Raw genomic sequence first — 26,291 nt, forward strand, 5'->3', positions numbered from 1 at the left:
CCCCCCAGGTTGCATATATTAATTCGTGCTCACCCAGTCCAGCTCAATTAACATAATCCAATTTCCTTCAGCAATAAATCAACACGTGTCATTCGAAGCGTGGTAAAGGTCGCAGACATAGAAAGGGCAGGGAAACGGACTGGAAACAGGAAGTATCGGTTTCTCCCACAGAAGGGAACATTGCCTCCTTTGCTCCTTCATTTGGATTGTTTCCTATACCCGGGAGACTGTTGCATGCTGGGAATCGAATGCAATAAGTGCATCAGACCCCGTTATGAGTATCGTTACGAACGGCGTGTGAGACGCACACGACCGTAAGCCGTCCAAACATTCGTCCCCTCTCGTATTTGGTGCGAATAAACAACGGAGTTGTTCGCCGCCACTGGAATGGGCAAAAATGCAACCCGTTTCATCCTGAAGGAGAAGCGAAGGATACTCTCGATTTGCCAGCCCTATCAGGATCTGCAGAAGAGCATACGGTAGCATGCATGGCGGGGGACAATTGATTTAAACACTTGAAAACGCATCAGCTGCGGTATCACATTTACATATAAATCTCAAATTAAGGGTAAATTTGTGGCACCATTCGTTGCCGGTGTTTGCGGTGGCTTAGCGTTGGGTTGGGTGTGAAATTAACTACCCTGGCCGGCAGAACAGTGGAGAGTGAAGAGCGCTGTGCCCGGATGTGAATTCGGGATGGTGTGAACATTATGTGACTTCTTGTGATACAACCATGCAAAGGGGGCACACATTTCCAAACCGATTTTGACACCGGATGTACTAAGCTTAGCCCGTAGGATGACGTATGAAATTTAAACATATAATTGATTTCAATGTTCCTGTATGGATTATGCTGATAAAGCTTTATTAAGCTGATACCTAGCTGCAATTTTTGTGGCGCTTTAGCAGCTTTTCCCTTAAGAATTTATGCATTGATGATAATATTTCTGTCAGGGTTTTCTGCTTGCTTTGATTAAACTGTATGTACGATATTTTAGTATTAATTGTGTTGATAGATGATAGAAGAATGATGCTATACTGAATGTTAATTATCGTCATTTCGAACAAACTAAACTTAAAGCTAATATGGGTTAGGTATGTTGATATGGCATGTAGTTATTTGATTAATCTATGCTTTATTCTTTTTTAAAGTGATGAAAATGTTTCTAACAGTATTATTAACTTTGTTGCAACAACCAAACGTTAATAGCTTTATCTTACTACGCCACATGTAAAACGAAAGCTTCAAATAACAAGATTAAAAACACAAGAAAGCGTTGCACGTTGAAAGCGGCGAGAAATGTATGCATCAACAGCAGGTTGCGTAGCTGGTTAACGGTAATCTCGTGCGGTGCAGGTTTGTGTGAGTTTTTCGATTTCTGCTGGCGGCCGGAAGGAAAAGGTGATAACGTACCGGAAAACAAAGCTCGTAGGTTTGCTAACACTCTCGCGCCATTTTTCTCGCTCCCGGTGTCTGACGGTGTCTACCTTCAAAGCCTCTGCCTTCGATCGGTTGCTTCCTGCCAGCCGCTTCCTATCGAGACTCCTCAATATGCCGCCGTGCCGATTGGAGCGCAGGATCAAGCTGGGCAATAAATTTTCCGTAATGGATGTCGTTAAAATTGATTCATGGCAGCACTTGGGATTCACGGCAGGAAGCATGTCGCATTGCAACGGAAAACTGTGCCCAGGACCACCAGTGGTTAGCGGCTGTCGAATTGTTTTTCCCACCTTAAATCATTCGCTTTGATTTGAAGCTGTACGATGCGATGCGTATACTGTACTGTTTACGCTTGCAAAATGCGAAACAAATATCGGTATCATTGATATTTTCTTGCTGCTTCATTTCACACATAATAAGCGTTTGGTTTGCAAATAATTAATAATATTTTTAATTTCTGAGTTATCATTTACAATCTAACAAATTTAAAGCAAACAAAATGGACGTAATATATGAGTTATACGCCGCGGGTTCATGCTGAATACTTTTCATACGAGTTGGATCGAAAACTCTCTTTACGCCTAGCAAGCAACTGAGTCAAAACGAAGCTAAATCATCTCATCAAATGTCGCTAACATTGACTTTTAATATTCGTGTTGAGCGCATGTACACATTCATGAAATTTGATTTTAAAAAAGTATATGAGAAGAAATGCGTCGAAAGGTGAAGAACCCAGTTAACATGGGTAAAAAAACGAATAGCTGGCTTCAAGTTACTTTAGGCGGATACTTGTGCAAACGGCAGCAGATACGTATGACCTTGCGAATGAGATGATCCCTTTGCCTTCGTCTGCCGTAGGTACGTTGCGCCCTACTGTAGCTCAGTGAAATCTTGTAGCAGTTGTAATATTCCAGAACTCGTACGTCCCATTTCCTCAGTGGGTGTTATTAGGAAAATTTTGAACAAAAAAACCATAAACTTATGCTTTACTTTGCGAAGCTCAAGTCGTTGGTCCTTATTTGTTTGGTTCGCTGAAACCATTTCTAACGTTGGTTTCGACAGTGAGCAGGAAAGCGTTCCGTATGCTTATCTCCATCGTGACTTTCCTGTGATGTGGTTGGTAGTAGGAGGACAAATGTCATAAACAGTCAAGAGGGCACTTGAAAATTTAAAATGGAAACACTTGACTTGCTAGATTAAAATGCAGTGAAAGAATGAAACAATTTCATTTTGTCTGTGGATAACAATTCATATTGCAATTTGTACATTATCCTATTGTACATATTTAACTACATGCGTATTAAATGAAATAAACATTGGCAAATAAAATCATTAATTTGGGCAAGCATTAATCAGAATCAATATGCTAGAATATTTTATATATTACAGTAATCAGACTGTCTTTTAATGTTACACTACTTATCATATTTAGAGGATTAAATTCACTACATTAGTTAATTTGTGTTTATATAAGCGACAAAAGTTATATCAACACAAATGTTCATAATTATTTGCTCTTGAGTTATGATAAATCATACAATTTTCAGAACTCTACGCATAGGAAAATGTAATTGTCAGTGTTAAGAATCAAAATTATGCCCAAAAACAAAACACATGTTTAATTATTTATTTAGCATCATATTGTTTCAGTACATTAAATTTTATGCATAGTATCCTATCAACGAAAAAAAAGTAACTACACAGAAACTACATATTTTTGCACATTCACGTTCTGAAATGCTTCTGACGCAGAACAGTTATTCGTTAGCATATATCCTTCACCGTAATTCTTTGCGGATTTTTCGCTCACTATCAGAAAGCTTGATCCTTGCTTAGCTTTTAGCTATTCACTGAAGCATTTGCTCGTATTATCCATTCGACCATCGCAGTGAACGATGCTAATGTATAACGGAGAAGGTATCCTTAACGGCACGGTATAAGACGTTCGTGGCTTGGTTATTACGTAGCTTTATCGTCTAGTTCAACTTCTAATGGCTGGCTTAGTGGGCTGTGGTGATGGGTTAGTAAGTAGTCTTCACAAAATTAATTACACGTTCAGCGATGATCCAGACGCTCGAGGCTGATAATAACGGGCTATGGGGTGTTAACTATTCCAACCTGAATGGTAGTAATTTTAAAGCTTTTGTGCACACTTAAAGTTTATAACATGTTTCTGGCATTTCCATTTATATAAGCTTAATTTCAAAAAAAAATCTTTCGCATCATCTAAAAATGACGTAAATGTTGCTAAGCTTATCAAATAACATACAAATTTCAACGAAAAGGTGTGAAAATGACTTTACGATTGGGAATTTAATTTCATCATCACCTTTCACTGGTAACAACCGTGTTGCGCCACTTCATTAAAATCGTGTTCCTCTTTTATCGGTTCTGCTGGTGGCATGCAGGCTGATTGAGACAAAACCACGCAAGACAGTAGCAACCATGCGTTGGTATTTCACTGTCTGAGATTTTTCTACCTATCACGGACCTCTACCGTGCACGGAGCACGAAGTGAATCAGGAGCAAAAATTTTTGGAATTTGCCTACCAGTTCCGTTTCCCCATGTCGTTAATCGGCTATCTTTTTTGCATGTTTCTATCAGATTCCCTTAGCTACATTCTTTTTTTTGTATATCGATGCCGCATGGTACGACATAGTAGCATAGTGAAATTTTCATGTATTCAAAAGGCACGGGTTATTACGCAATTGAAGTTTGAAACTTTAGTAAAATTTTTATGCAACATAAATGTTCGTTGAAGTATGTTTTTTCCGAATTGTACACCAACGAATTCAATGAAAAAAGTGTTTTATCTAAGAAGTAAAAATATAAAAATCATATAACCTTTTTTTGTTTCTTTTATTCAACATGAACGGTCGATGTATAGTAATGCAGGAGAATTCGCAATACTCCAAAAGCGTATCATGCTATCTTTCATCCTTACTCATCAGCGCCGTGGTCTGTCAATCCTTAATGCTTTCACGCTACCAGCTGCTAGAAATAGTCAGAGAGAAACCAACCTAACGCCTGTTATTTGCGTGGTGAAGTCAATGGCGGCTACCGCTAGAAAATTACATCCCTCAAATTTAAGCTCGTCTCAGAAGGGCGGTAATGATGTTTGACCCAATCGTTTTGCCATACTTCGTGTTGGTGGAGAACTGTAAGAACGAGTTGTGTCTTGAGACAGATAGCATTAGTTAAAGAAAGCCAGGTTCCTTCCGGAGCTGAGGTCCTGAGCTTCCATCCACTTGTCGGTTTGTGTTCGTCGGTGTTTGATATGTTCCGTTCCCGTACACAGAGAAAACTGTCGTACACGGGGCGTCGACATGCACAACAGCGCACCGTCTGCAGAATCTGTACGATCTGTAGTGCTTGTATTCAATCGCCTTCACTTCCAAGAAGTGCAAGTATCCTTGCAAACGGCAGCCCAGCTGTGCACGTCAGCCACTTGGTGTCGAACGATCTGTCGCTCTCGTCTCCCGCCTGGAACAGATTAAATGTTAATTTCATTACTTGTTCCGCGCTCTATCTTCTTCTTGCCCTACGAATCGTGTCAGTTCGTTCGATAAAGAAAGGAAAAACTCGTTGCCATACGCCGACGTGAATCGGCCAGTACGTGCAGGAATCATCCCATCGAGCCAACAACCATGGCCCTCGCAAGATGGAGGCGCCTGGTGCGTTTGAGCTCTTCATGGAACCTAACACGTTCTCCAGGAGGTCGCAACGGTTTTCTATGTTCTTGGCAGTTGGCTTAGTTATAAATTGGCAAGGTGGCTACTTGTGTAGGAGTGGATGAAATTGAAACGATAGGTCATAAAATCGAGTACTGAGGAGTACGGGTGAGAAATGGGAATGCTCGGGATTGGATTTCCTTCATTGGCTCGTAATCATCACATTGATCTGATTTATTATGTTATTCCGGAACAAGCCAAGGGGTGGCAGTGTAGATGTGTCATTATGAGACATGGCATCCATACATACATTTTGTGCATACTCATCTGCTTGTGATAGGGATTAGTTTTAAATCTGTTCCAATTTAGAGTGCGATTTAATCTAACCTGACAATATCAAACCCATGTGGATAGAACGAATAATACCAATCAGCTTTCAATCTTGGCTCAGTCAGTAAAATTCATTTTGATTCGAATTCATTTATATAAAATCTTACCTCATCATCTTTATTACGAGTTGACCTACATACGACAAGGCGAAGGCGACAAACGATCCAATTTACAGTGAATAATTTTCCATCGCCCAGCAGTGCAGCTCAGTCCCACAACCAATCCGGCACGTCTCATCGATGTCTTTTCGGGACACCACCGTCCCGGTATCATAAATGATGGATCCTTCTCATAATTTCTTACACTGTGGCAGCATATTTACCGCAGCCACCTTCTTCCCTAGCTAGTGGTCGTTGGTTATGGAGCGTAGCGTTAGTGATGGCTATGAAAGCACTAGATGATGGCATTATTTGCTGCTTGGCACATTTTTCGCCATTGCAAGTCACTATTACGCGCTGGAAATGGGATGTCGGAAAAAATATTGCCAACCAGCGGAATATATTCCCATCATAAATATCTCGTACCACTGCGCTCTTCAATCCCAACGCCATCCCGCGTGGCCTGCATCGAGTGTGTTTGTGTGACGCGCAAAAAATGTGCGCGTGTGTTCTTGGTTACTTCTCGCTATCTGTAGAAAACTTTTTGAACATTGAAATGGGTAGGTTTTATGGGGTTACATTTTTTTTAATTCTTATCCATCGTTTTTTCAGGGTTTGAATATTTCCTCAAATTTAAACACACTTTGATTATATTTGCTTATTATCTTTAGCATTCAAATGAATGGCTTTTCGTGATCATTGTGAAGAAAAGTACCGGAATTTGTAATAGAAATGAAGCACTCATCTTCCATTCATTTTTAGCTCATTTCAAGGAGCCACTTTACGCATTCAAATACGTTACAAATCTCGGTAGTCGGTAGAATGGGAGTGCAGCTGATTTTATGTACTATTGTACCTTTAATAAAGCAACAAATGCGTCGACCGTTATCTCTAAAAGCAAACATTTGTTCTGTGGATGATGTATCCGGGAGTTGATGAATTACATGGTGGCGCTGAATGCGCCCATTTGCCATGCGACGAAGAGCGAAAATTGAATTTGGTCCAAGCTTTTTCCATCCCTCGTTTGTGTTAAATTAAGGTAAAAACGTGAAGCGCATCCGGCATGCGAGATCCACTTGATGTGTCCTCGGAAAATTCTGCGTCGTTTTTATTTCACACCGTTGCAACTGCCCGGTTCAGAAGTAAAATCAATGGTTTTTTTTTCTTTATATGTGAGTTTTCTGCAACTTGCTTGCTGCATCGCGCTCTGACTGCCATGGTAACTTGCGAAGTGCACAAAAACACACGAATGACTCACAAACTAAATGCTGCTTTTTAATATATTTTTTTATTTTTCGTTGAGAATGAATCTTTCGAAGGGAATGACGTCCATGCAACATTGGCTAATATATGCATTTTTTGCTCTTTTTTCTATGCTCTCGGATGGGCGTTTAATTTGTATTCTACTATCCCGTACAATACTGTTGAGAGTGTTAAAGAATGCTGAGAGATACGAAGGACGTGTTACTAATTATTACAAAAAAAGATATATTTAAAGGTGATTTGATTTGACGTGAAACTAACTATCTTAAATCAAACATAAAAATATTTAACTATTTATAGATGCATTATGTTTTGATAACTTATGGTAATTCAATAATTATTTGATCATAAATTGTCGACATAAAACTTTTCCACTTTGACAACCTTATGTAACTTTAATTCTGTAACAAAATCCATCGCGAATACATGAATAAAGCTTTAAAAATAAAGTTTTTGTGACTTCTTTAATCTTATCAACCAACGATGCATCGCGATGGCAGAACCAACGATCAGAGAAAAATGTGGTCTTAGTTGGTACAAAAACGGCACCTGTCACTCTCTTCAAAGTTTCCCCATGAGACTATCGCTCCATCTTTTTGTTCAAAACACCCTTAGTTTTCATTTCCATTGTTGCCCGATGGAAAGATACGTAAATGATGCTACTGGGCAAAGTGCGTGGTCACGGTTCATCTTCGTCGTAGCTCCTTTAACTCGGTTTGTTTATTGTATCAGCGCTGCTAGAGCTAACTCTAGCTTTTAAGGGATAAAACCTTTATGCTTGATAGCCAAACTTGATCTGCAAACGGCAGGTTTTGGGAGTTTCGGTTGCAAAATTCCTGTATCTTGATGGCACCTGCCTGTCACCTTATGCCCTGGATTGTTTCGATAGACAGCACTGGCAAGAGGAATTTCATTCGGCTTACCCTTTTCCTCGACAAAAGCTTTAAATAGGCTAACCTGCAAACCACTCAGCATCTTGGAAGGTAGTAATCCCTTTGTTTTTTCACTATCACCATCAAAATGACGAACGGTGTGAAATGTACGCTTGAACCGAGTTGAGACTGAGGGGAGAGCGTTCTACGGATGGAAATTGTGGTTTTTTCAAAGATGGCTCCTGAAATTGACAACTGATTGATACCGATCAATCAAGATTCAATTGACGTTGACCTAATGTACATCAGCTCTCAAGGCGACGTTTTCCATTCGCCTTGATAGCCGGCAAGCAGCTTTTGCGTATGATATATTATTTCATATACGATATATGCTTAAGCATCTGTATATGCTTTTGTTTGAAAGATTTAAAGTATATAAATCACTTAAGAAGCAAGAGAATATTAAAGGTGTATAAATGCTTCCCTACTAACCGGTCCAGAAGGCTATAGACAAAAACATATATTATTCATAGGCGTCGGTTTAGTAGACCTGCTTGAACTCCATTCCGATCGGTTCCAACTGCATCTTGTCCCATACTGATGCCCGGTACACGGCAAAAGTATTGATTTTTTAGGTTTCATTTTTGCTCTTTTTGGCGTTGCGATTTTTGACTCATTCTAATGGTAAAGCAACATTCACACCGTTATATAGTACTGACGTATAATCTTTAGTATAATATATAAATGAAACTAAGCGTACAAAACATGGATTCAAACTATATTGGTGGAAGTTTTTCTTAAATTCTTCCAGCAATCGAACAAATATGAATATGAACCTTTTCAAAGCCATAGCGTTTAATATGGTAAAAATGTTCGAACAAAATTCAAAAGAACCCACTAGTAAAATCTTGTGGGTTCGGGTTGCAAGGATAAAATTAAAAACTCAATTTTTCTTTTATTGTCGCCTACTGTCTTTGCTGAAGTGAAGCAAACTGCATGCGAGCCAAGCAGACAGTTTTATCGTTTTATCTGTGACTTATTGCGGAATCACTGCAGTTGAACTGAACAATGTTTATATCCTGTGTGGCTGTAGGGAACGGAGATTAAAATAAAACCTTTTCGCTGCATCATGCTCTCGAGTATCCAAGCAAGGATCTTTCAAAAGCATATACCCTCTATATCTACTAAACCATGCATATCTGCAACGTGCTGTTGCTGCTTCCCTTGCGCTTGTCTGTTCGTTTGTTCCTGCTGGCATAACTTTCGATGCGGCGAATTGTCTTAAAGCGTACCATCGTTCTCCTCTGGCAGCAGTCTGTAGCGTTACACTTCGTGAAACATAAACGCCCGAAAGAATGCCATAAACACATTCGTACTCTCGATGCAGAAACAGGCTGGTAAAGACTGAGTGTAAAATTTACTACCCTCACTTGGCGGCATATCTTCGCTCGAAGGCATACCCATTGTATCGGGAAGCAGTTTCATTTTTTTTTTCTACAGAGAATAGGGTTTTAACCTTAATGTCTTTTCGCTGTGGTTGGCGGCTGAGAATGCTTTCATTTTCAAGCCTCGCATGGAAAAACTAGATAAAGAAAAATGCAAAAGGGCTTCTTTTGACTGCAGACGCCATATTTGAGTTCTCCTGGTCTTCCAGAATCTCTTCTTGCCCCACTAAAAGAAGTCACTGACCGGAGCTGTCACTTCCATCGTTTCCGGGTAGTTAGTTAACACAAGAAATAAAAGCAACAAAACGGACCGTAGCATGCATTTGCCTGCATTATTTTGCAACCGCTCGCAAAGTAGATAACACCGTACTTGATGGAATATCTTGCCCAAATTCCCATTCCCAAGGCTCTCAAATAGTGACCCGAATCACCCGGAGGAATTACTCGCTCAAGAGAAACTGCTCATACCACCACCGTCGTCGAGATTGCTTTATCAGACAAAAAGCTTTCGGCGGACCTAGCAGCAGACTGGTGCCAAGACGCAGTCGTACCCCTACTACTCAGTCTCTTTCTGTCGCGTTCCCAGTATCGTTTGCCAAAAAATGTTATCGTGTCATTATTTTATTTTATATTTTTTGAATTCCCATTTTGCGCCACTGTCTGCGCGGTCTGCAATGAGAAGCTTTCCTCTCGTTTGGTCTGCTTCATTACGGACATCCCGGATTGTTGCTAGTCTATCCGGTGGTGGGCTGCCCATTTCACGAGCTTCGAATGGGGCTTAGAATCATGCGAAATGAGTAGCACCCTGGGTGGTCAAGCGGTCAGTGAACTGTAATTTCATTTACTTATTTTTTTTCCGTTTTGCTGCATTATCCAGGCTTACCAAAAAGCCACGTAGAATATATAAAATGAGTAAAAAAATGATTGCATCGGTTTGCTTCGCCAAAAATACGTTCTATGCTTAATCATTTGTTTCTTTCTTTCTTTCCGATGCTGTTTCAATGCCAGCAGAAAGGTCACCAATGGCAATCGGAATATACTGTACACTCATATGTTTGAACGATCCCTGGCATCTCAAGTCACTTTAAAAAAAAATGAACAGTGATAACAATCTTTTTTTTCTATTTTCTTATTTAATCTTACCTAAAACAATACTGTTGTTCATAAATTAACCTATATTCTTTCTAAAAGGGTTGATTTATTTAGTTGTTAAATACACTTTTGAAAGGCTCTATGGTATTCAATTTATGTAAGGAAGGAAGTCGTTTAGCTTGTCTTCATTATTTGAAGATGCTCTCAAGGCACCTTTTTTAATCTATTTTTTCACCGGAGTTTTAACGATCAATATAATATTAGCGACAAATTATTTTTTGTTTGATCAGTTTGCCCTCAAAGTAAGGGTTTCTTTCAAAAGTTCGCTAATAAGCTACACTGTGATCAGATTGGCGCGAGAGATGCCATTTTTTAAATAAGTTTAAAAGCTGGATCATAACAGGGATTATTAAAATTTTCATTTTAGGGTAATATCAACGTATAAAAGCAGTAACAAAACCCTACGGGTATCCAAAGCAAAACGATAGAGACGGAACTTTGTTGGAGATTCAAACACGTCTCTGCCTATAAAATGGAACTAATAGAACCGGTACTGTTCTCAAGTCAGCAGTGGTTAATTAATTGGAAAAGTTTGACCTTCTAAGAACGACCATTGGTTATTAGGATTAGGGGTCGGTTGTCTTTCTTTTTCTTCACTTCATCCCAAAGGATCATTTATCAGTTTTATGATAAATGAAAGGCGTGTGAAATGGGCAGCCTAAGGATAGGATGAATATATCATGACAGCGGCAATTAATGACTGTCGCATTTTGTTTGTGCTTTGTGTATCCGTACAAACAAAGGCGATGGACAAATGGGAACGAATGTTAATTGTCAAAAGCATCCCAGCATACTTGATCTCATATTAATTTTTTTATCCGATGTTTTATACTTTTATTTTAGTTTAAGTTTCTACGAAAATTCAGTTAAAGCACTAGTGTGCCCTCTCTATTGTTGCTAAATGGTAGTATTGTAAGTGGGAAGTATGACATTTCATAAACTTTTTTTTTATCTCAACAACCCATGACAATTTAAATTTGATGAAAAACTTGTTTCTATATGAAAAAATATAATTTGGGTATTATATATGTTTTAACATTAAAAATATGCTTTTGACTCACACTTTCTGGTAATAGTATCATAACATTTTTTTTGTTTAGCAAATTTTCTGTTACGCTAACTAACATATCGCTTTATAAACCTTCTTACATTTCAATAAGCTAAGATATATTTAAAATAGATCCATGTGTGTGTGCCTTTTGCAGACATACACATGTTGGTGACAAGAAGGTTACACAATCAATCATATTCCTTAAGCGGTACGTTGTAAAGAGTGTACACAGAACATGTAGTACTGAAACGTACAACTTTCACCATCTTTAAATTGCCAGTTTTCGTTCCTATCCATAGCAATTAGTTTTAGTGTTCACTGTTGTTACAAGCACAATTTTTCAAAACTGTCACCAATAGAACCCGAGTTTAAAAAAATAAACGACATATTTAATGATCGTAGATCGTTAATACTAATAGTAAAGTGCTAGTGTAGCAAAAAAACACATAGCCAAACATTTCCAAGCATGCAGCTGTCGACAAATACTGAAAGTCACCATGCGTCTCCATTACTTAGCCATAAGGATTGTACTGCTAGACAAAGGTTTTAGGAATATGAAGAGGTAATAAAATCCAATCGAGGATTCTGATTTTGGCGTCCTTAATAATATTGCAGTGAAATTTAACTGTAATTCAACTTAAATCTCCCATGAAGTTCCGTAACTATTACATAACAAATAGAAATATTCAGACAGCAAGCTTGCTTCTTATGATAATTGGCAATTTTTCTTTTTCACAACAGTATCACGTTCCTATACTCTAGATTGTAATTCCAATACATAAATAAATTTAAAGCGTAAATGAAACGAAGTCTATTTACTATTTTGTAGGTGGGTTTTTACTGCTATTACAAATGCCTATATTTTGTGTGGTACGATTTGTTCAAAGCTGAGACACAGAAGCTCTCTAAAATAATGTTTATTCAAAGCACATTTTGTAGGCGGCTACACGTTTACCTTGGCTCATTTTACAGTTCGTTCATTTGGTTTGGGTTTGTACGACGAATGCTTTCATCTCATCTCAGATGTCAGGATTGAGAAACTCTGATTTTTTCCAGGAACAGCTCTCGGCCAAATGCTGGCAAAATGTTTCCCTCACGAGAGAGGCTGGTTAGCACGGTAAACATTATACACATATACACAAACACCTTTTCAAATCCGACAATCGGGTGGAAGTTATTGTGAAGTAGGCTGGAAACCCATTGAAACCCTCGTACATCAGCTTGTTCGAATCGATTTTTATTTCCCTAGAAATGGCTGGTTTTGAGGAGACGACATCGCACGCACATACCACCATAGGCACCACATAGTCTTACAAACTACGGTTGAATGGAAAGCAGATATTCTACACCCTTCCCTTCAACGACTACATCCGCATCGGCATACCGTTGAGGGTGTCAGTATCGGTTACCTAGACACGGGTCATCCATAGTCCGTTTATCCAGGATGAGGATGCCGGTCCTCGAAACATTGCTCTTAAATTAAATTTATTGCAAACGTCTTTGCAAGCGAAGCGTTCAAACATTGAACAAGATCCATAAACAGAGAAAGCATGCTTCAGGTTACCTTACCAGGCATAAACAAGAGGATGCAGAAATTATTTTGCGTGGCAGCCACAGCAGGATACGATAGCACAACAGGTCTTGTATGGTCGATGTACGCACAAGCAACCTACATAAAGGAAAATGATATTTGGAAAATTAAAATTAATATGATTAAAAGCTATATTTTTCATTTTACTATAACCGCTGCTTTGATTTTAAACATCTCAGGTGTTCTAATCAATTTGTATTCCTTCGGTGTACACCGAACCGGATGGTGTGGCAATGAGCAAGCTTTTCCAATTACAAAAATTAATTCCAAAACTGCACCATTTCCGAACTCATTAATAAAAATGGCATCAACCATAGCCTTAGGGAGAAACCAGAGTTTTAAACATCCCTTCTCTCGAATTGTTTGTTTTTCCTAATCCACAACATCCGCAAGCATCACGTACGCGCGATCGAAAATGAAACAACGAAAATGTAAAAACATGCTGACCCCCCATAACATTATAAGAATGAGAAAATGAATTTTCGGACAGGACACAGACTGAACAAACAAAATTTGCTGTGAAAAAAAACTCTACTATATCCACGTTAAGTTGAAATGAGGAAATATTTAAAGTTGTTGATCCTTTTTTGCATTTCTGTAAAATTTAAATAGTTCGTCAATGAAATCGATAATGAATCGTTTAATTTGTTATACGTTGTCAATTATATTAATAATACTTATGAATTTGCTTACACTTTTTTTCTTAACAGATTTTTCATGAATACTATCACTTTGAGCACAGTCGCTTACACAAGCGATCGTTGAGTCCTTCCAAGCCGCATCAGTTGAGACTAGATTCGGACTGGCGTGTCCGATGGGCGCAGCAACAGCGAGCAAAATCACGTCAGAAGCGAGACTTTCGGCCACTATCGAAGCCGTACCAACTTCCCATTCAGCTGAATGATCCGAAATGGCCCGAAATGTGGTACTTGGTAAGTGCCGAGATACGGCTCATTTGAACGGTGCCGTTTTCCCTTGAAAGAATGTGAAATGATGATCTTTACTCTTATTTCACTGTTACAGAATCGCGGCAACGGGCTGGATATGAATGTGATTCCCGCATGGAAGGAAGGCGTGACGGGCAAAGGCGTGGTGGTAACGATTCTGGATGATGGATTGGAATTAGATCACCCCGATTTAGAGCATAATTATGTAAGTGACGTTGTTGTAGGGGCAAATGCGCATTAAGGATAATTACAATTATCGTACATCTTATCCGTCAAACCCATTTCATCATACCCTGTGCACAAAAATACTAAGCTTACTTATTTAGTTCTGAATCCACGCTACGCGGTACCGACACATCAGGGATTTAACAGAGTGTAAAAATTGCCACCTGTCATCGTGTGGTGGAAAAAAGTTTAACTAGCGTTCATTCTTCATTTTCCGAGGCGTTAGTACAACTAGTGTGGTGGGAATTTTTGGAACCAGCGGTCTAGCTGACATTCCATCCCAGGATGGCAATCCGTTTTGGCGAGGTTTTCGTGCTAGCACGTTACACTTATTCCACTTCCACCCCTTGGGAGGGCAAACAAATTTTCCTGGAGCGCCATCCTGCGGGTGGGTGACGTTCATGTGCAGTGACCTGCTTCTACATGCAGGCTTTGGCAGGTCAGAAAAATAAGTCTGCTTTTCAGCTCTTCCGATGTAGCTACCCCTAGCTGAAACGATGTAAGCTGTCGTGCGCAGAATTTTTAATTGCACTCACCTCCCGTGGAATCCGGCGGGGAGGTTATGTAGAGAGCGTGCATGTTCTTCAGCATACACCTTTTTATTAGGCAAACGTTCCTGTTTGAATAGAACTTCAACACGGTGTGCATGTGCTCGCCTGAGTATTCTGGTAATGTAGTGTGGTTGATTTGTTTTCGTGCGCATGAATATTTATACTGATCTTGGCTTCCACTGCAGGCCTATTGTCAAATGAACTTTCCTGCAAGTGAGCTTGTTTTACCGGTGGTGCAAACACTCGTGAGGGTGTTGCAAAATCATAAAGCTTTTGGGATTAAAAATTCGGAATCAGTGCAATAAAATGGTTCCAATTGAAGCAGATAAAAAAAAATTTTACTTGTTTTATGTTAAAATTATCCCTATAAGAATTGCAACTGAATTGGTGAAATTCAATGATAAAATATGCTGAACGGGTTTATACAAAAATATTTCTCTATCAACATGTTCACCATGATGAACGTGGTTTGCGCAATTTCCCGAATGGATGGAGACGATAACTTTTTTCTTTTCTTTCTGTTACATTTTACGGTCGATAAAGCAAAGCAAATTTGTAACGAAACCAGTGCAAATAATGGCCTAGTACAGCAAACAACTTCGTTGAAACTTGCAAAAAATGCGTACAAAACATGATACCGTGTTTTCAAAATACCATTTATTATGGTTATTGTTGTTTTAACATCCAGCTCCACACACTTTAATGTAAACGGACCGGACTAACGAGTTCCGCAATAAGTTCTCTATTTGCTATTAGCTTGGAGGATTTTCATACCACAAGTGTTATTCGTTGAACGGTAATCAGATAATGAAATGATAATATCAGACATATAACGATTAAAACTTAAAGCTTATCAACAACGACACCTTTTTAATTACAAATGAATTTAAACATACAAACTAATGCTTGTCATTTTCGTGCAGGATCCGTACGCTTCGTACGATGTAAATAGCTCGGATAATGATCCGATGCCTCACTACGATCTGACCGATTCGAACCGCCACGGAACGCGGTGTGCCGGTGAAGTAGCGGCCACGGCAAACAATTCAAAGTGCGCCGTCGGAATCGCTTACGGAGCAAAGGTTGGTGGAGTGCGCATGCTGGATGGAGATGTGACCGACATCGTGGAAGCACGCTCACTGGGTCACAACTCGCAGCACATCGATATCTACAGCGCGTCCTGGGGTCCGGACGACGACGGTAAAACGGTGGATGGTCCAGGTGAGCTGGCAACGCGCGCCTTTATCGAGGGCGTCCGCAACGGGCGCGGCGGCAAGGGGTCAATTTTTATCTGGGCCTCGGGAAACGGTGGCCGCGAGCACGACAACTGCAACTGTGATGGCTATACCAACTCCATTTGGACGCTTTCGATTTCGTCCACCTCGCAGGAGGGTCAGGTGCCTTGGTGAGTAGTTGGATTTATTCGTACCGCACACGAGTGTGGCATTGGAAAATTGAAAATGCCTCCCTTTTATCGTAGGTTCTCGGAAATGTGCAGCTCAACGTTAGCCACCACATACAGCAGCGGGAACACTAACGAAAAGCAGGTGATCACAACGGATCTTCACCACACCTGCACTACGTCCCATACGGGTACCTCAGCTTCGGCTCCTCTGGCAGCCGGTATTGCGGCCCTCGTCCTCGAGGCCAACCGTAATCTCACTTGGCGTGATCTACAGCATATCGGTAAGTCACGCACCAGTCACACTGTCGTACGATAGCATTTCAGCTAGAAGTAAATTTACGCACTGGGATGGTTCTTCATCATTCCGAAACCAGCATAGCGCGACCTTTCCAATCCGTTTTTTCTTCCTCCATATTTCGTTGCAGTCGTCAGAACGGCTAAACCCGGCAACCTAATCGATCAGAACTGGTCCGTTAACGGCGTCGGGCGACGGGTGTCACATTCGTTCGGGTACGGCCTAATGGATGCTGCCGCCATGGTTCGGTTGGCTCGCGCATGGAAAACCGTCCCGGAGCAGCAGGTCTGCGAAATCAACGCCCGCCATCTGGACAAGTAAGACAACTCCACCATTAGCTGATTCCAACGTACCCTATCGGCAGCCATGTGTTGCTCCGGTGCTTGTGTGTGGCCACGTGCCTGAACACGCTGCGTTCTCTTTTTTATTTTATTTTTTGATTCATCCCGTACAGACAAATACCTCCCCGTACCAAAGTCAGCCTGCAGCTGATCGTGGAGCACTGCATGGGCGTGAACTATCTCGAACACGTACAGGCGAAAATCACCCTTACCTCGCAACGCCGCGGGGACATTAAAATCTTTCTAACCTCGCCATCCGGAACCCGGGTCACGCTGCTAACGAATCGGTAAGGACGGGTCAAACTGGCGATGTGGCATTCGCGACCAACGCGTCCGTTCTGTTTGACTTTCATCTTTTTTTCATTCTTTTCCGGTCCGGACCTGTCCCGCTGGTGTGCGCCCGTTGAAATCATTAGATCCCACGATTTGTCGCGGTCCGGGTTCAATCAGTGGCCGTTCATGTCAGTGCACACTTGGGGTGAAGCACCCCACGGAACCTGGCAGCTGGAGATCCACAATGAAGGACGTTTGTTAGGTGAGTTTGGTAGATGGAACACACTGTCAGTCCACTGAAAATCATCGTAGAACCCTCCGGGGGTCGTTCCATTTCTCTGTGATTAATAATAGACCCCAGCAGGGTGTTTTCGCAATATGTAAAGAAACCTAAAAACTAATAGTGTGCATCGCGCAGCAAGGGTAGTATTCTTTTTATTGTGTCTCAAAGAATTTGCAAAATTTATCTGCAGCATGTTTTGCAGTTCTAACGAAACATGATAGTACCTTATAGAGCACTCAATTCAATATGAGTAGCAACATGGAATATTTGTACGTGCAATAACGTGATTTGGATTTGGTAGATGCTTCGTTTGACACTGTCTTTGCCATCCTCAGTATATCGAAGCGTTTCCCAAAGCGTAGCGATTAATTTATCGCAATCAGTCATTAATCATATCATAGCATACCAATTGCTCGCCACTCGCGTACGTTCTATTGATGTTTGTGAATTGCATGAATATCGCAAATGAAGGCGTATGCATTCTACCGCGTCAAACGTGCGTCCAATTGCAACGCTACCGGTTGGTAATGAGTATTGGATCGGTTTTAATTAAAACTAACACCGGGATCTCGCACGTACGCATATCCGTAATGCTGTTCTGTCCTTTACCGATATCGATTCAATTTCTTCGCACGCTGCTTACTCGGGACGCTTCGTGCACCTCAACTATATCCATCCGTATCAGGATATTCGATGATACGTGGCTGGTCGTTGGTGTTGTACGGCACGAGCATTCCGCCGAATCCGAACGATCCACCGAATGTGTCGAGATCATTCTCAACGCCGGCACCGGCCCTGCCTCCAATCCTGCCAGCAACCGGCTTCAACAGCTACGTGGTCAGTGGAGGATCAAAGAATTACTACTCCTCGTCGTCGTCCGCGTCTTCCTCGAGCGTGGTGACAGGCGTGTCCTCAGCTTCATCATCGTCCGTCTCGGGTGCCTCTAAACCAAACCGCAAGCAGCAACAGCTGCAGTATCAGACCCAGTATCATCAGACGGGCTCCACGGTTTCCGTTCAGTACGGAATGACTCCGGCCTACAACACAGGCACCAGTAGTAGCGGCGGCAACGGCAACAATAATCGTGGTAATAAAGGAAAAAACAACAAAAATAAAGGAAACAAGAACCTATCGAAAACCACAACCGCTCGACCGGTGCTGTCGTCAGTAGGCAACCAGCAAACTACGGCAAACGTGTACCTCAGCAATTACGGCGGTACAAGTTCCGGTGGTAATGGTGGTGGTCGAAAAATTCCTTCCTCGAAACAGAAACCACCGCCACCGTTGCAAACCATTAATTACGGCAAGGGAGACAAGTACCACGCGGCGTCCTCGAACATTCAGGATAAGCAGATCGCAATCAAAGCTCCAAAGCAGGTCAAGCAGAACGGTTTCCAATCGCCCTCGAAATCATCTTCACCAGCCTCATCCTCATCATCATCGTCAGCCCCGTCTTCCTCGTCAACATCGTCGTCCGGAAGCACGGGTCGTAAAACCACAACCACCACCGCAACAACGGCTGCCGGTGGCAGCGGCCCATCAACAACGCTGTCATCTTCCTCGATCACTCTACAGGGTTCGACGACGAGTGGCGGCAACACGCCAACATCACCCGGTGGGGTTGCAGGAGGCGCATTAACCCTTTCGCTCGGGGGTGCCACAGTAACCGCAAGCCCAACATACACCGACCGCTATCCGGCCGCGTCATCCGGTAACGCACGCATACCGAAGGTCTTTCAGCAGTACGACAAAATACAGCAGTTCTACCCGGAGCTGCAGCCCTACTCTTCCATACGGGATGAGCACGACCTGCATCTGTCCCTTCTGCCCGGTACATCGGGCCAGGCTGTTCCAGCTCCTCCGGCCGTGAAGCTCAGCTCCCCAGTTGGATCCGATCCCACCGGAGGCCACAGTAATTTCCAGTTGCAAACCGGTGGCAAATTGGAAATACCATCCGGATCTAAACTATCGGCTCCTACGGGAAATATGCATAGCATTGGTGGCGCCGCCACATCAACGCTCTCGGGGTCTACCTCGTCACTTGGGAAACCCTCTCGTGCCAATGCAAAAATCTTTTTCCCCGACTCTGACATCATCGATGCGATACCGCGTAAAATTTCGTCCAGCTTACAACCGATTCCGCCGTCGTACGTTTCCTCGCCGTACTACAGTCGAACGCAGAGCTCCTTTATATCGTCTTCCAACGACCAGAAGCACGGAAAGGGTACATATCTTCCACCCTGATAATCCGTTTTCCTTTTTTTAATGCTTACACTTTATGTGAAATTTTTGTTTGCTTGTGATCGTAAACTTCGCCATTTTTTTTTCTGTTGTAGTATGCAAGATAGCTAGTGTCTTGCTTGATAGCTCCCTAGCAATAATCTTTATGTACGTTGAGTGTTTTTTATATCCTTAGATTGTGTTGATTTCTTTTTTCTTATTTTTCGTGAATGTGGGAACACTTTTGCGTCTCCGCAGGAACAGAAAGATTCGTGAGACCAGTTAAGTTATGTTTTTTAAACTGAAACTCTCGTGTTTTGAACGTCAACCGTAAATAGTTATATGAATTTGAACGCCGTCTCGAGTGTTTATTCGCGGTTTTAAGAGGTCTCATTAAATGAGCATTATCGATGGAGTGTTATTATGGTGAGGTGTAAAATGAACTCCTAACTCTGCGCAAAAATTTTCGTCCAGCAAATTCCCACAATGACAATCTCTTCTTATCATTTATAAACACCTCATATCCCGCCTCCCGACTTGACTCGCGCCTGATAAATAATGGATTCCAATTTGCGTGGCTCTCGGGGGGTGTTACCGCAGGGTCCGGGTGACAGTGTGCTAAATAGGGTGAAAAGTGTGTTACTCCACTTCAGCGCATAATCTACCTCTCGCGCTCGTGCTCGACTAACTGCTCCAAGTGAGCAAACTGAGCTCTTGATACCAAACATTGATTTATCGACAGCTTGCCGGGTGCTACCGGAGAGAGATAAATTCACCTGCCCAGCCACTCGTTGGCTCCTTCCAGGACAGGTGCAGCTGAATTGTTCTTCGCGAGCGTGTAAGAACGCCGCAAAAATGGATGTCCTTGCTCGCTGGAGATAGCATTAAGCCACCCGAGGGGCAACGATAAAGTTTTTGACGGTTTCCCATTTGCCGCCTCAAAACCGCTGGGAAATTTATTCAACCAACACCGCCTTCCCGCACCGTCGAGCGGAAACGCTGGTAACTGAGTATGGTGGGCTTTAGAGGGCTGTGTAACAGGTAAATACGGTCGTTGCAGAGGCGGAGACCTACCATTACGCAGAATCTGGCGGTGCGAAAAGACCGATGAGGACATCGGCTCACTAACTAGTCAACACAACCCCCCTGCTAGCCAGTTATCCTTGGCGGAACTCCTACCTCTTCTACACATGCCTTACCAAAGGCGCGCAAAACATGAAGTTATTTGCGGTATGTGCGGGAAGACTGCATCTCATGGGAGAAAAAAGGAGAAACTTTCCTCCAGAACACTACAACCGGCGAAGCGCATGGTCGTTGGCTTGGATGAAAAGTTTTCCCTGATTTCCCTGATTTCTTCCAAGCAGCTTTTCCCAAAACAACCGGTCGCTGGGCGTAGGGTAGAGTTTTTCTTTCTGGCAACGAGCGATGGGACGGCGAAATCCAACGCGTGCGGAACATGGACAAACACCTTCAACTGTTTGCTAAAGTACAACCTTTGGGCGGCGCACTTTTTCTTCACGAATCCGCTCCAAAATCCCACTTGGCCGAAGCGTACAATCTACAAAGCAGCATGACGCGCAGATTGCTCCAGGTTGTTTTTTAAATTTCTTTTTTCAGCTCGATTCGTACGTCAAATAACGAAAGACGCCAGAAAAGAACCAAGTTCTGCACCAAAAAGATCGTGTACCAAGCAGTTTTACCGCCCGGCCCCCCTGCAGGTTATGTTTCGGACGATCTCCGGAACTGGAACTCTTCCATCCGTAGACGAACCACCCGCTAGTGAAAGTCCTTGGCCTAGAAACGTGCGCCTCACGAAAACTTTAAGATTCGGGCAGTGCACGTGCTTCAACATGATAGCTTGAACTGCTTGCCAGCGCAACGCTTGCATTCCTCTATCTCGGCATGAGCGTACGATGAAGTTTTGCTCCGTGACACATACGCTGACACACGCCACGATGAGCGAGGCATTCGATTCTTGGTCGCTGAAGAGCAAGAAACGAAAGCCGTTCGCCTTTAGTGTCTTGCTCATTCTGTGCCGACACATTCTAGTACGTTGCTGCCGGCAACGACGGCGTTCCTTGTCATTGGCGTGATTTCTTGGCAAAGGCAAAGATTTCGCATATTTTCACAAGACATTAACTAAATTAACTAATTATGGCGTGCTTAGAAGATACTTTCCAACCGCCTGCACCTGTGTGATGCGTGAGGTGTACGGCGCAAACGGTGCTAGAGCGTTTCGGTCGTAAATTTTGAAACTTTTCCCTGACCAAGTCAGCCACACTGCCCGTGGTTTTCTTAATTTTATCTCGCCGTTTCCGCCACCTTCGTCGCTATTTGCGAGGAATAAAACGATTCTAATTCCATTTGATATAACAAAAAAAAACTAGCTTATCAAGCAGAAACTCAATTAGATAAGCTAAATTAAAATAAGTTCTACTGCAGCAAGATTGCACATGCTCAGTAAAACTTTTACCCACGTGATCGTACTTTTTCATACTTTTATTTTGGTTTCATAAGACACAGAATGAATGATGTAATTTACTTTGTTTTTAATTAGGGTAAATTCGGTAAATAAATCTCGTCTTACAAAGAACTAATTAACCAGGGATCGCAAAACGCGAGATTATATTATTTCGTATCTAATCTGGACTACATTAAAGTATGGATACTATCGATTGCACGAGTATCTGAAAGGAGAAAACTCGCTGAACAAGCAATATGCCCATGTGGTGAGATGTGTGTTTAAAATACCACCTTGATAAGCGTACTTAAGTTCAAAGCTGGTACTCCTTTCCACAATCTTTTTACTTCTGTTTTTGTTAGATTCATTCCGTATTACTACACCGCATATAATATGTTTTGTTGAATATATTGTTTTAATTATATAGCTTCATTTTTTGTATTTTTATTTATATTTTTTCCTAGAATTCATAACTATATTTGCAAAGTAGTAATCTTTTATTTGAACTACCCTTACCCTTATCGACACAGCGCAAATTACACAGTGGGATCTTATTTTCTACGGCACGGAAACGCCTGCACAACCGAACGATCCAATACGCTTCAACAAACCCAATTACGATAGTAATTTTGGTGGCGAAATGGAACATAACGCGCTGGAATTTGACAGTGGCGTTACCAGTGACCAATGGCGAGATATGCAGCAGGTAAGTGTGAACTAAATCGTGCCTCAAGAAATTAAATAGTCCTGACGATAATGTTCTAAATTTTCAAATAGAAATTGATATTTGTCAAAGAAAGTCTCGAAAATTTACGGTTTTTTCTGTTTTTTTTTTTTGTAGATCGGCGAAGGGCACAGTGAGGTTCAAAGGACCTCGTCAAACGACGTGACGGCGTTATCCTGCTCACGGTTTTATGCTGCCAGCTGTATAGGTTTGTCCTTGCTTGTTATGTTCATATCACAGTTTTACTCCGACAGACAAGTAAGCTCAATCGGTAGTAGGTAATCGTAAGCGTTGTTCAGCAATTCACAACCAACAGCAAACAACAATTACAACATGTACATCAACAAGAGGAGAACAAATGAGTACGCATAAAGAAAAACAAGTATCGCAATCCAGCAAAGCAACAACCGTACAAAACACGGTGCACAGGTGCGGTACGGTGCAATCCTAGATCGAACCGTGCTGACAGCACCGTGACAAAGTCATGATACTCTCATTCCTCTGGAGTAGGCTAGCAAAAACGGCAACGAATTAACATCACTTCATCTTCGCTTTTGCCCCGCTTGAGTTCAACACTCAGGTGGGAAGTACGGTTTTGTAACGCTTAACGCGCAGTAACCGATCTGTATACATGCTACAACGACACGAGCGTGCGTGTTTTCCGTCTAATCGAAGCCAAAGTTTTGCTTTGATGCCTAACCGTATGGAGATGCTGCTGCATATTCTTATGTGCGAGGTGTATCATACATTTTACATAAGCTTTTTCCTTTAATTTTTATCCAATGATGAAGAAATTATCCGTTCCATACTCTAAACGTACATTGTTAGTTAATACATAGTTAGTTGTAATATATAAATCTATTCATCGTATACATCATATTCCCAGCAACATGGAAATCAAAAGTGAAACGTTTAATATCAAAACGCGTGTACGTTAAATTTGAAACGAATGCTTCTTTTTATTGTGTTAGGTTTAATTCGCATCGAACAAAACATAAAAAAAACTCTAGCTTATACGATTACAGGATACCACCGTCGATGGCAATGAATGGCAGTTTTATATCGAGTTAGCAACCATGCGCCTCCATCAATAGCCGATAGTATAAAAATGCGTGTCGGTTATACATCGGTTATTTTACGTGGAATACGCTTGTATAGGGTCAATTCGAAATTTGAATTTCTTCGTCAGAAACAATCTAACGTCCATAACATGTTACACTATCAAGGGTCTGTTTGGTGAAATTGAATGTGATCGGTGATTTCTCAATTCTTACAAAACACTTTGTGCTGTTCACCCAACTGAACCTGTTTATTATGCTGCAAATACTCGTTTGCGTTCCTTTCTCCTTCTGGTGCGATTTGTTCTAAAGTTGCTAAATTAATGGGTCACAATCCGGGTAGCATTATTGGTAAACGGTTGAGTGAAACCCTAACAACGGCAACATCCTAATTTCGGCTTGCCCTTTCTCGTTTTATTTTTATATTTTGCCGCCCACATACCTGACTCGTGTGAGCGAGATAGAAAAGGGCATGGTGTACAGTGCGTAACGTGTCCGTCTGCCGTGGAGCCCAATCACGAAGGAAACCCCTTAGGGCTTGCGGGATGCAGTAGTGTAGTGCCTCCAGCTCGAGCTGAACGGATGCAAAATTGGCACACCCAAACGACAGCATTATTATGCTCGACCCTGCTCAATATGCAAACAGGGTCAGGCAAGCCACGATCCCGCCAGGACTGTGGCAGCAGTAGCATTACGCAAAGCTTCCGCCGGCACGCTCGGTTAGCTGCACGGCGCACTGATCCAGTTTTCTGAACTCAATTTGCATAGCTAGCTGGTTCCGAATTCACGTACGGCCCGGGCGGATTACCGGCGGGCTTTTGCACCCTTCTCCGTGTCAAAGCACTCGAGCCCTCGCGTTTCGTCGTTGCATGGTCAGCTACGTTTCGTATCCTTTTTCGTTTTGTAATCCTTCGCAGGCAAAGCAGACGAGAATCCCAAGGCACTCCTTTGGTGAGCAGCGATTCCGCGCCCATTCGTCTCGTACTAGAATACGATACAGCAGTCACATTTCTTGGATGATTTCATTTTATTTTCATAAACTACACTACGTTAATCGCGTCAAATCGATTCATGCGCTCCCGTGAACTATAACGGAGTGCATTGGGTCACGTTACTATAGTAAATAGTGTGACGTTGGGTTAGCGTTTCCCTCATTAAAATTCATTTGCCGCATTTCAATAGAATCGTGCAAACGCTAGCCATACTAGCGGGATGATCCATAAAGCAAATGGAACCAAAAGCAAAAGTCAACTGAGTGCAAAGGAAGGGTCGTCTTTCGACGAAGGGTCGGAGCGCAGTTAGCAAAAAGGTTCTCATGTGAAAGGCACAGCGAGCGCTGATAGAAAGCGGAAAATGGGAGCGGCAATTCGCGAGCATGGGCGAGCAAGTACATCCGGGGAAACGGGATATTTGTAATCAAGATATAGCCAAATGTGTCCCGTCGAATGGCATACCTCACACACGATGGTCGCAAAAAAGGAAAAACGCTCATCCGAAGGGCACATTTACATGCCCGAGAACTGGGTGGGATAAAAAATCGAACCAACGAGCTTTGCTTCATTTGGTTTCGTGTCGGCACATTTATCTGGAGCTTAGTTTTTGCGAAACCCAGCAAAATATCTTATTCATGCCGACCGAAAAGATGCCGCGGTAGAGAAGGGATTGTTTTTTCCCCGTGGTTTCGAAGCGGTAAAACAAAAGCACGAACTGCTGCTAGAAAAGTGTGGGATAGGTTCGAGACAAAAAAATGGATCGGGCTGCCATCCAACATCACACCACCGCGACCAGCGATGAAGGCGAGAAAGCTCTATTATTAATTCACTGCCAGCGTGCGGACGTACCGGAGAGTGCTTTTGCCAACAAGGGTGAGACCGCAACGGTGGCTACTATTGCTTTCTGATTGCGATTGTTTTCTATAATGATGCCGAGCAATCCGAAACTCGCCCTTTGCTTTCGAGTGAATCGCAAGATTGCCTTACTCGTCGGCTCTTGTTTGCCGTCTATTCGCTTTACCGATCGATTGGATATTGATCTCGTTCGCTTACAGACCCATTTTCGGTAGCCCAAACGCCAAACGTGAAAACTGAGCCCCCGTACTGGGGGAGCCTTCTTCGATCAACAAAAAAACGAGACGATTTGCTCGAAGGGAAAATAAAAACGGAACCACTCACAGACGGCAGGCGAATCGGCTGTGGCGCGCTAAATATGAATCGTTGAACGGTATGTTCCACCACCACAAAACTTTCGCCTCCTTGCCGATTCTGTGGAAAGCGTGTAATGTGAAATTGATTTTTGCCAGAACGCAGCAGTGTGTGCTTTGTTGATCCTGCCCACGGCAGATTCTTCTGCATGCGCTCTTTACACGACTGCTCTAGACAGCGTCAAAATGGTTGGGCTGCAGACAAAGCAAAGGGTTGCCGATAGTATTTTTGGTCGAATGGTATGCTAAAATTATGGCCTCGAGAAGATCGAAATTTTGGGCAATAGTCCTCACTTCCCAAAATCGCCAACAACAAGCTCGGATCGAAAGTTC

At 42.2% G+C, this 26,291-nt stretch overlaps 1 protein-coding gene across 1 annotated transcript in view; it reads left to right on the forward strand.

Annotated features, from left to right (window-relative positions):
- Positions 1–26,291, forward strand: part of LOC128721853 (furin-like protease 1, isoforms 1/1-X/2) — a 60,891-nt gene that overhangs the window by 27,436 nt on the left and 7,164 nt on the right. Inside the window, exons 2-11 of the mRNA XM_053815652.1 lie at positions 13,686–13,907; positions 13,999–14,127; positions 15,622–16,103; positions 16,179–16,384; positions 16,529–16,715; positions 16,853–17,026; positions 17,156–17,274; positions 17,981–19,519; positions 22,507–22,682; positions 22,818–22,908. Of these exons, the coding sequence (XP_053671627.1) occupies positions 13,686–13,907; positions 13,999–14,127; positions 15,622–16,103; positions 16,179–16,384; positions 16,529–16,715; positions 16,853–17,026; positions 17,156–17,274; positions 17,981–19,519; positions 22,507–22,682; positions 22,818–22,908 (3,325 nt within the window). The remainder of the gene's footprint in view (positions 1–13,685; positions 13,908–13,998; positions 14,128–15,621; positions 16,104–16,178; positions 16,385–16,528; positions 16,716–16,852; positions 17,027–17,155; positions 17,275–17,980; positions 19,520–22,506; positions 22,683–22,817; positions 22,909–26,291) is intronic.

This window comes from Anopheles nili, chromosome 2, assembly GCF_943737925.1.
Source record: "Anopheles nili chromosome 2, idAnoNiliSN_F5_01, whole genome shotgun sequence".
NCBI classification, from domain to species: domain Eukaryota; kingdom Metazoa; phylum Arthropoda; class Insecta; order Diptera; family Culicidae; genus Anopheles; species Anopheles nili.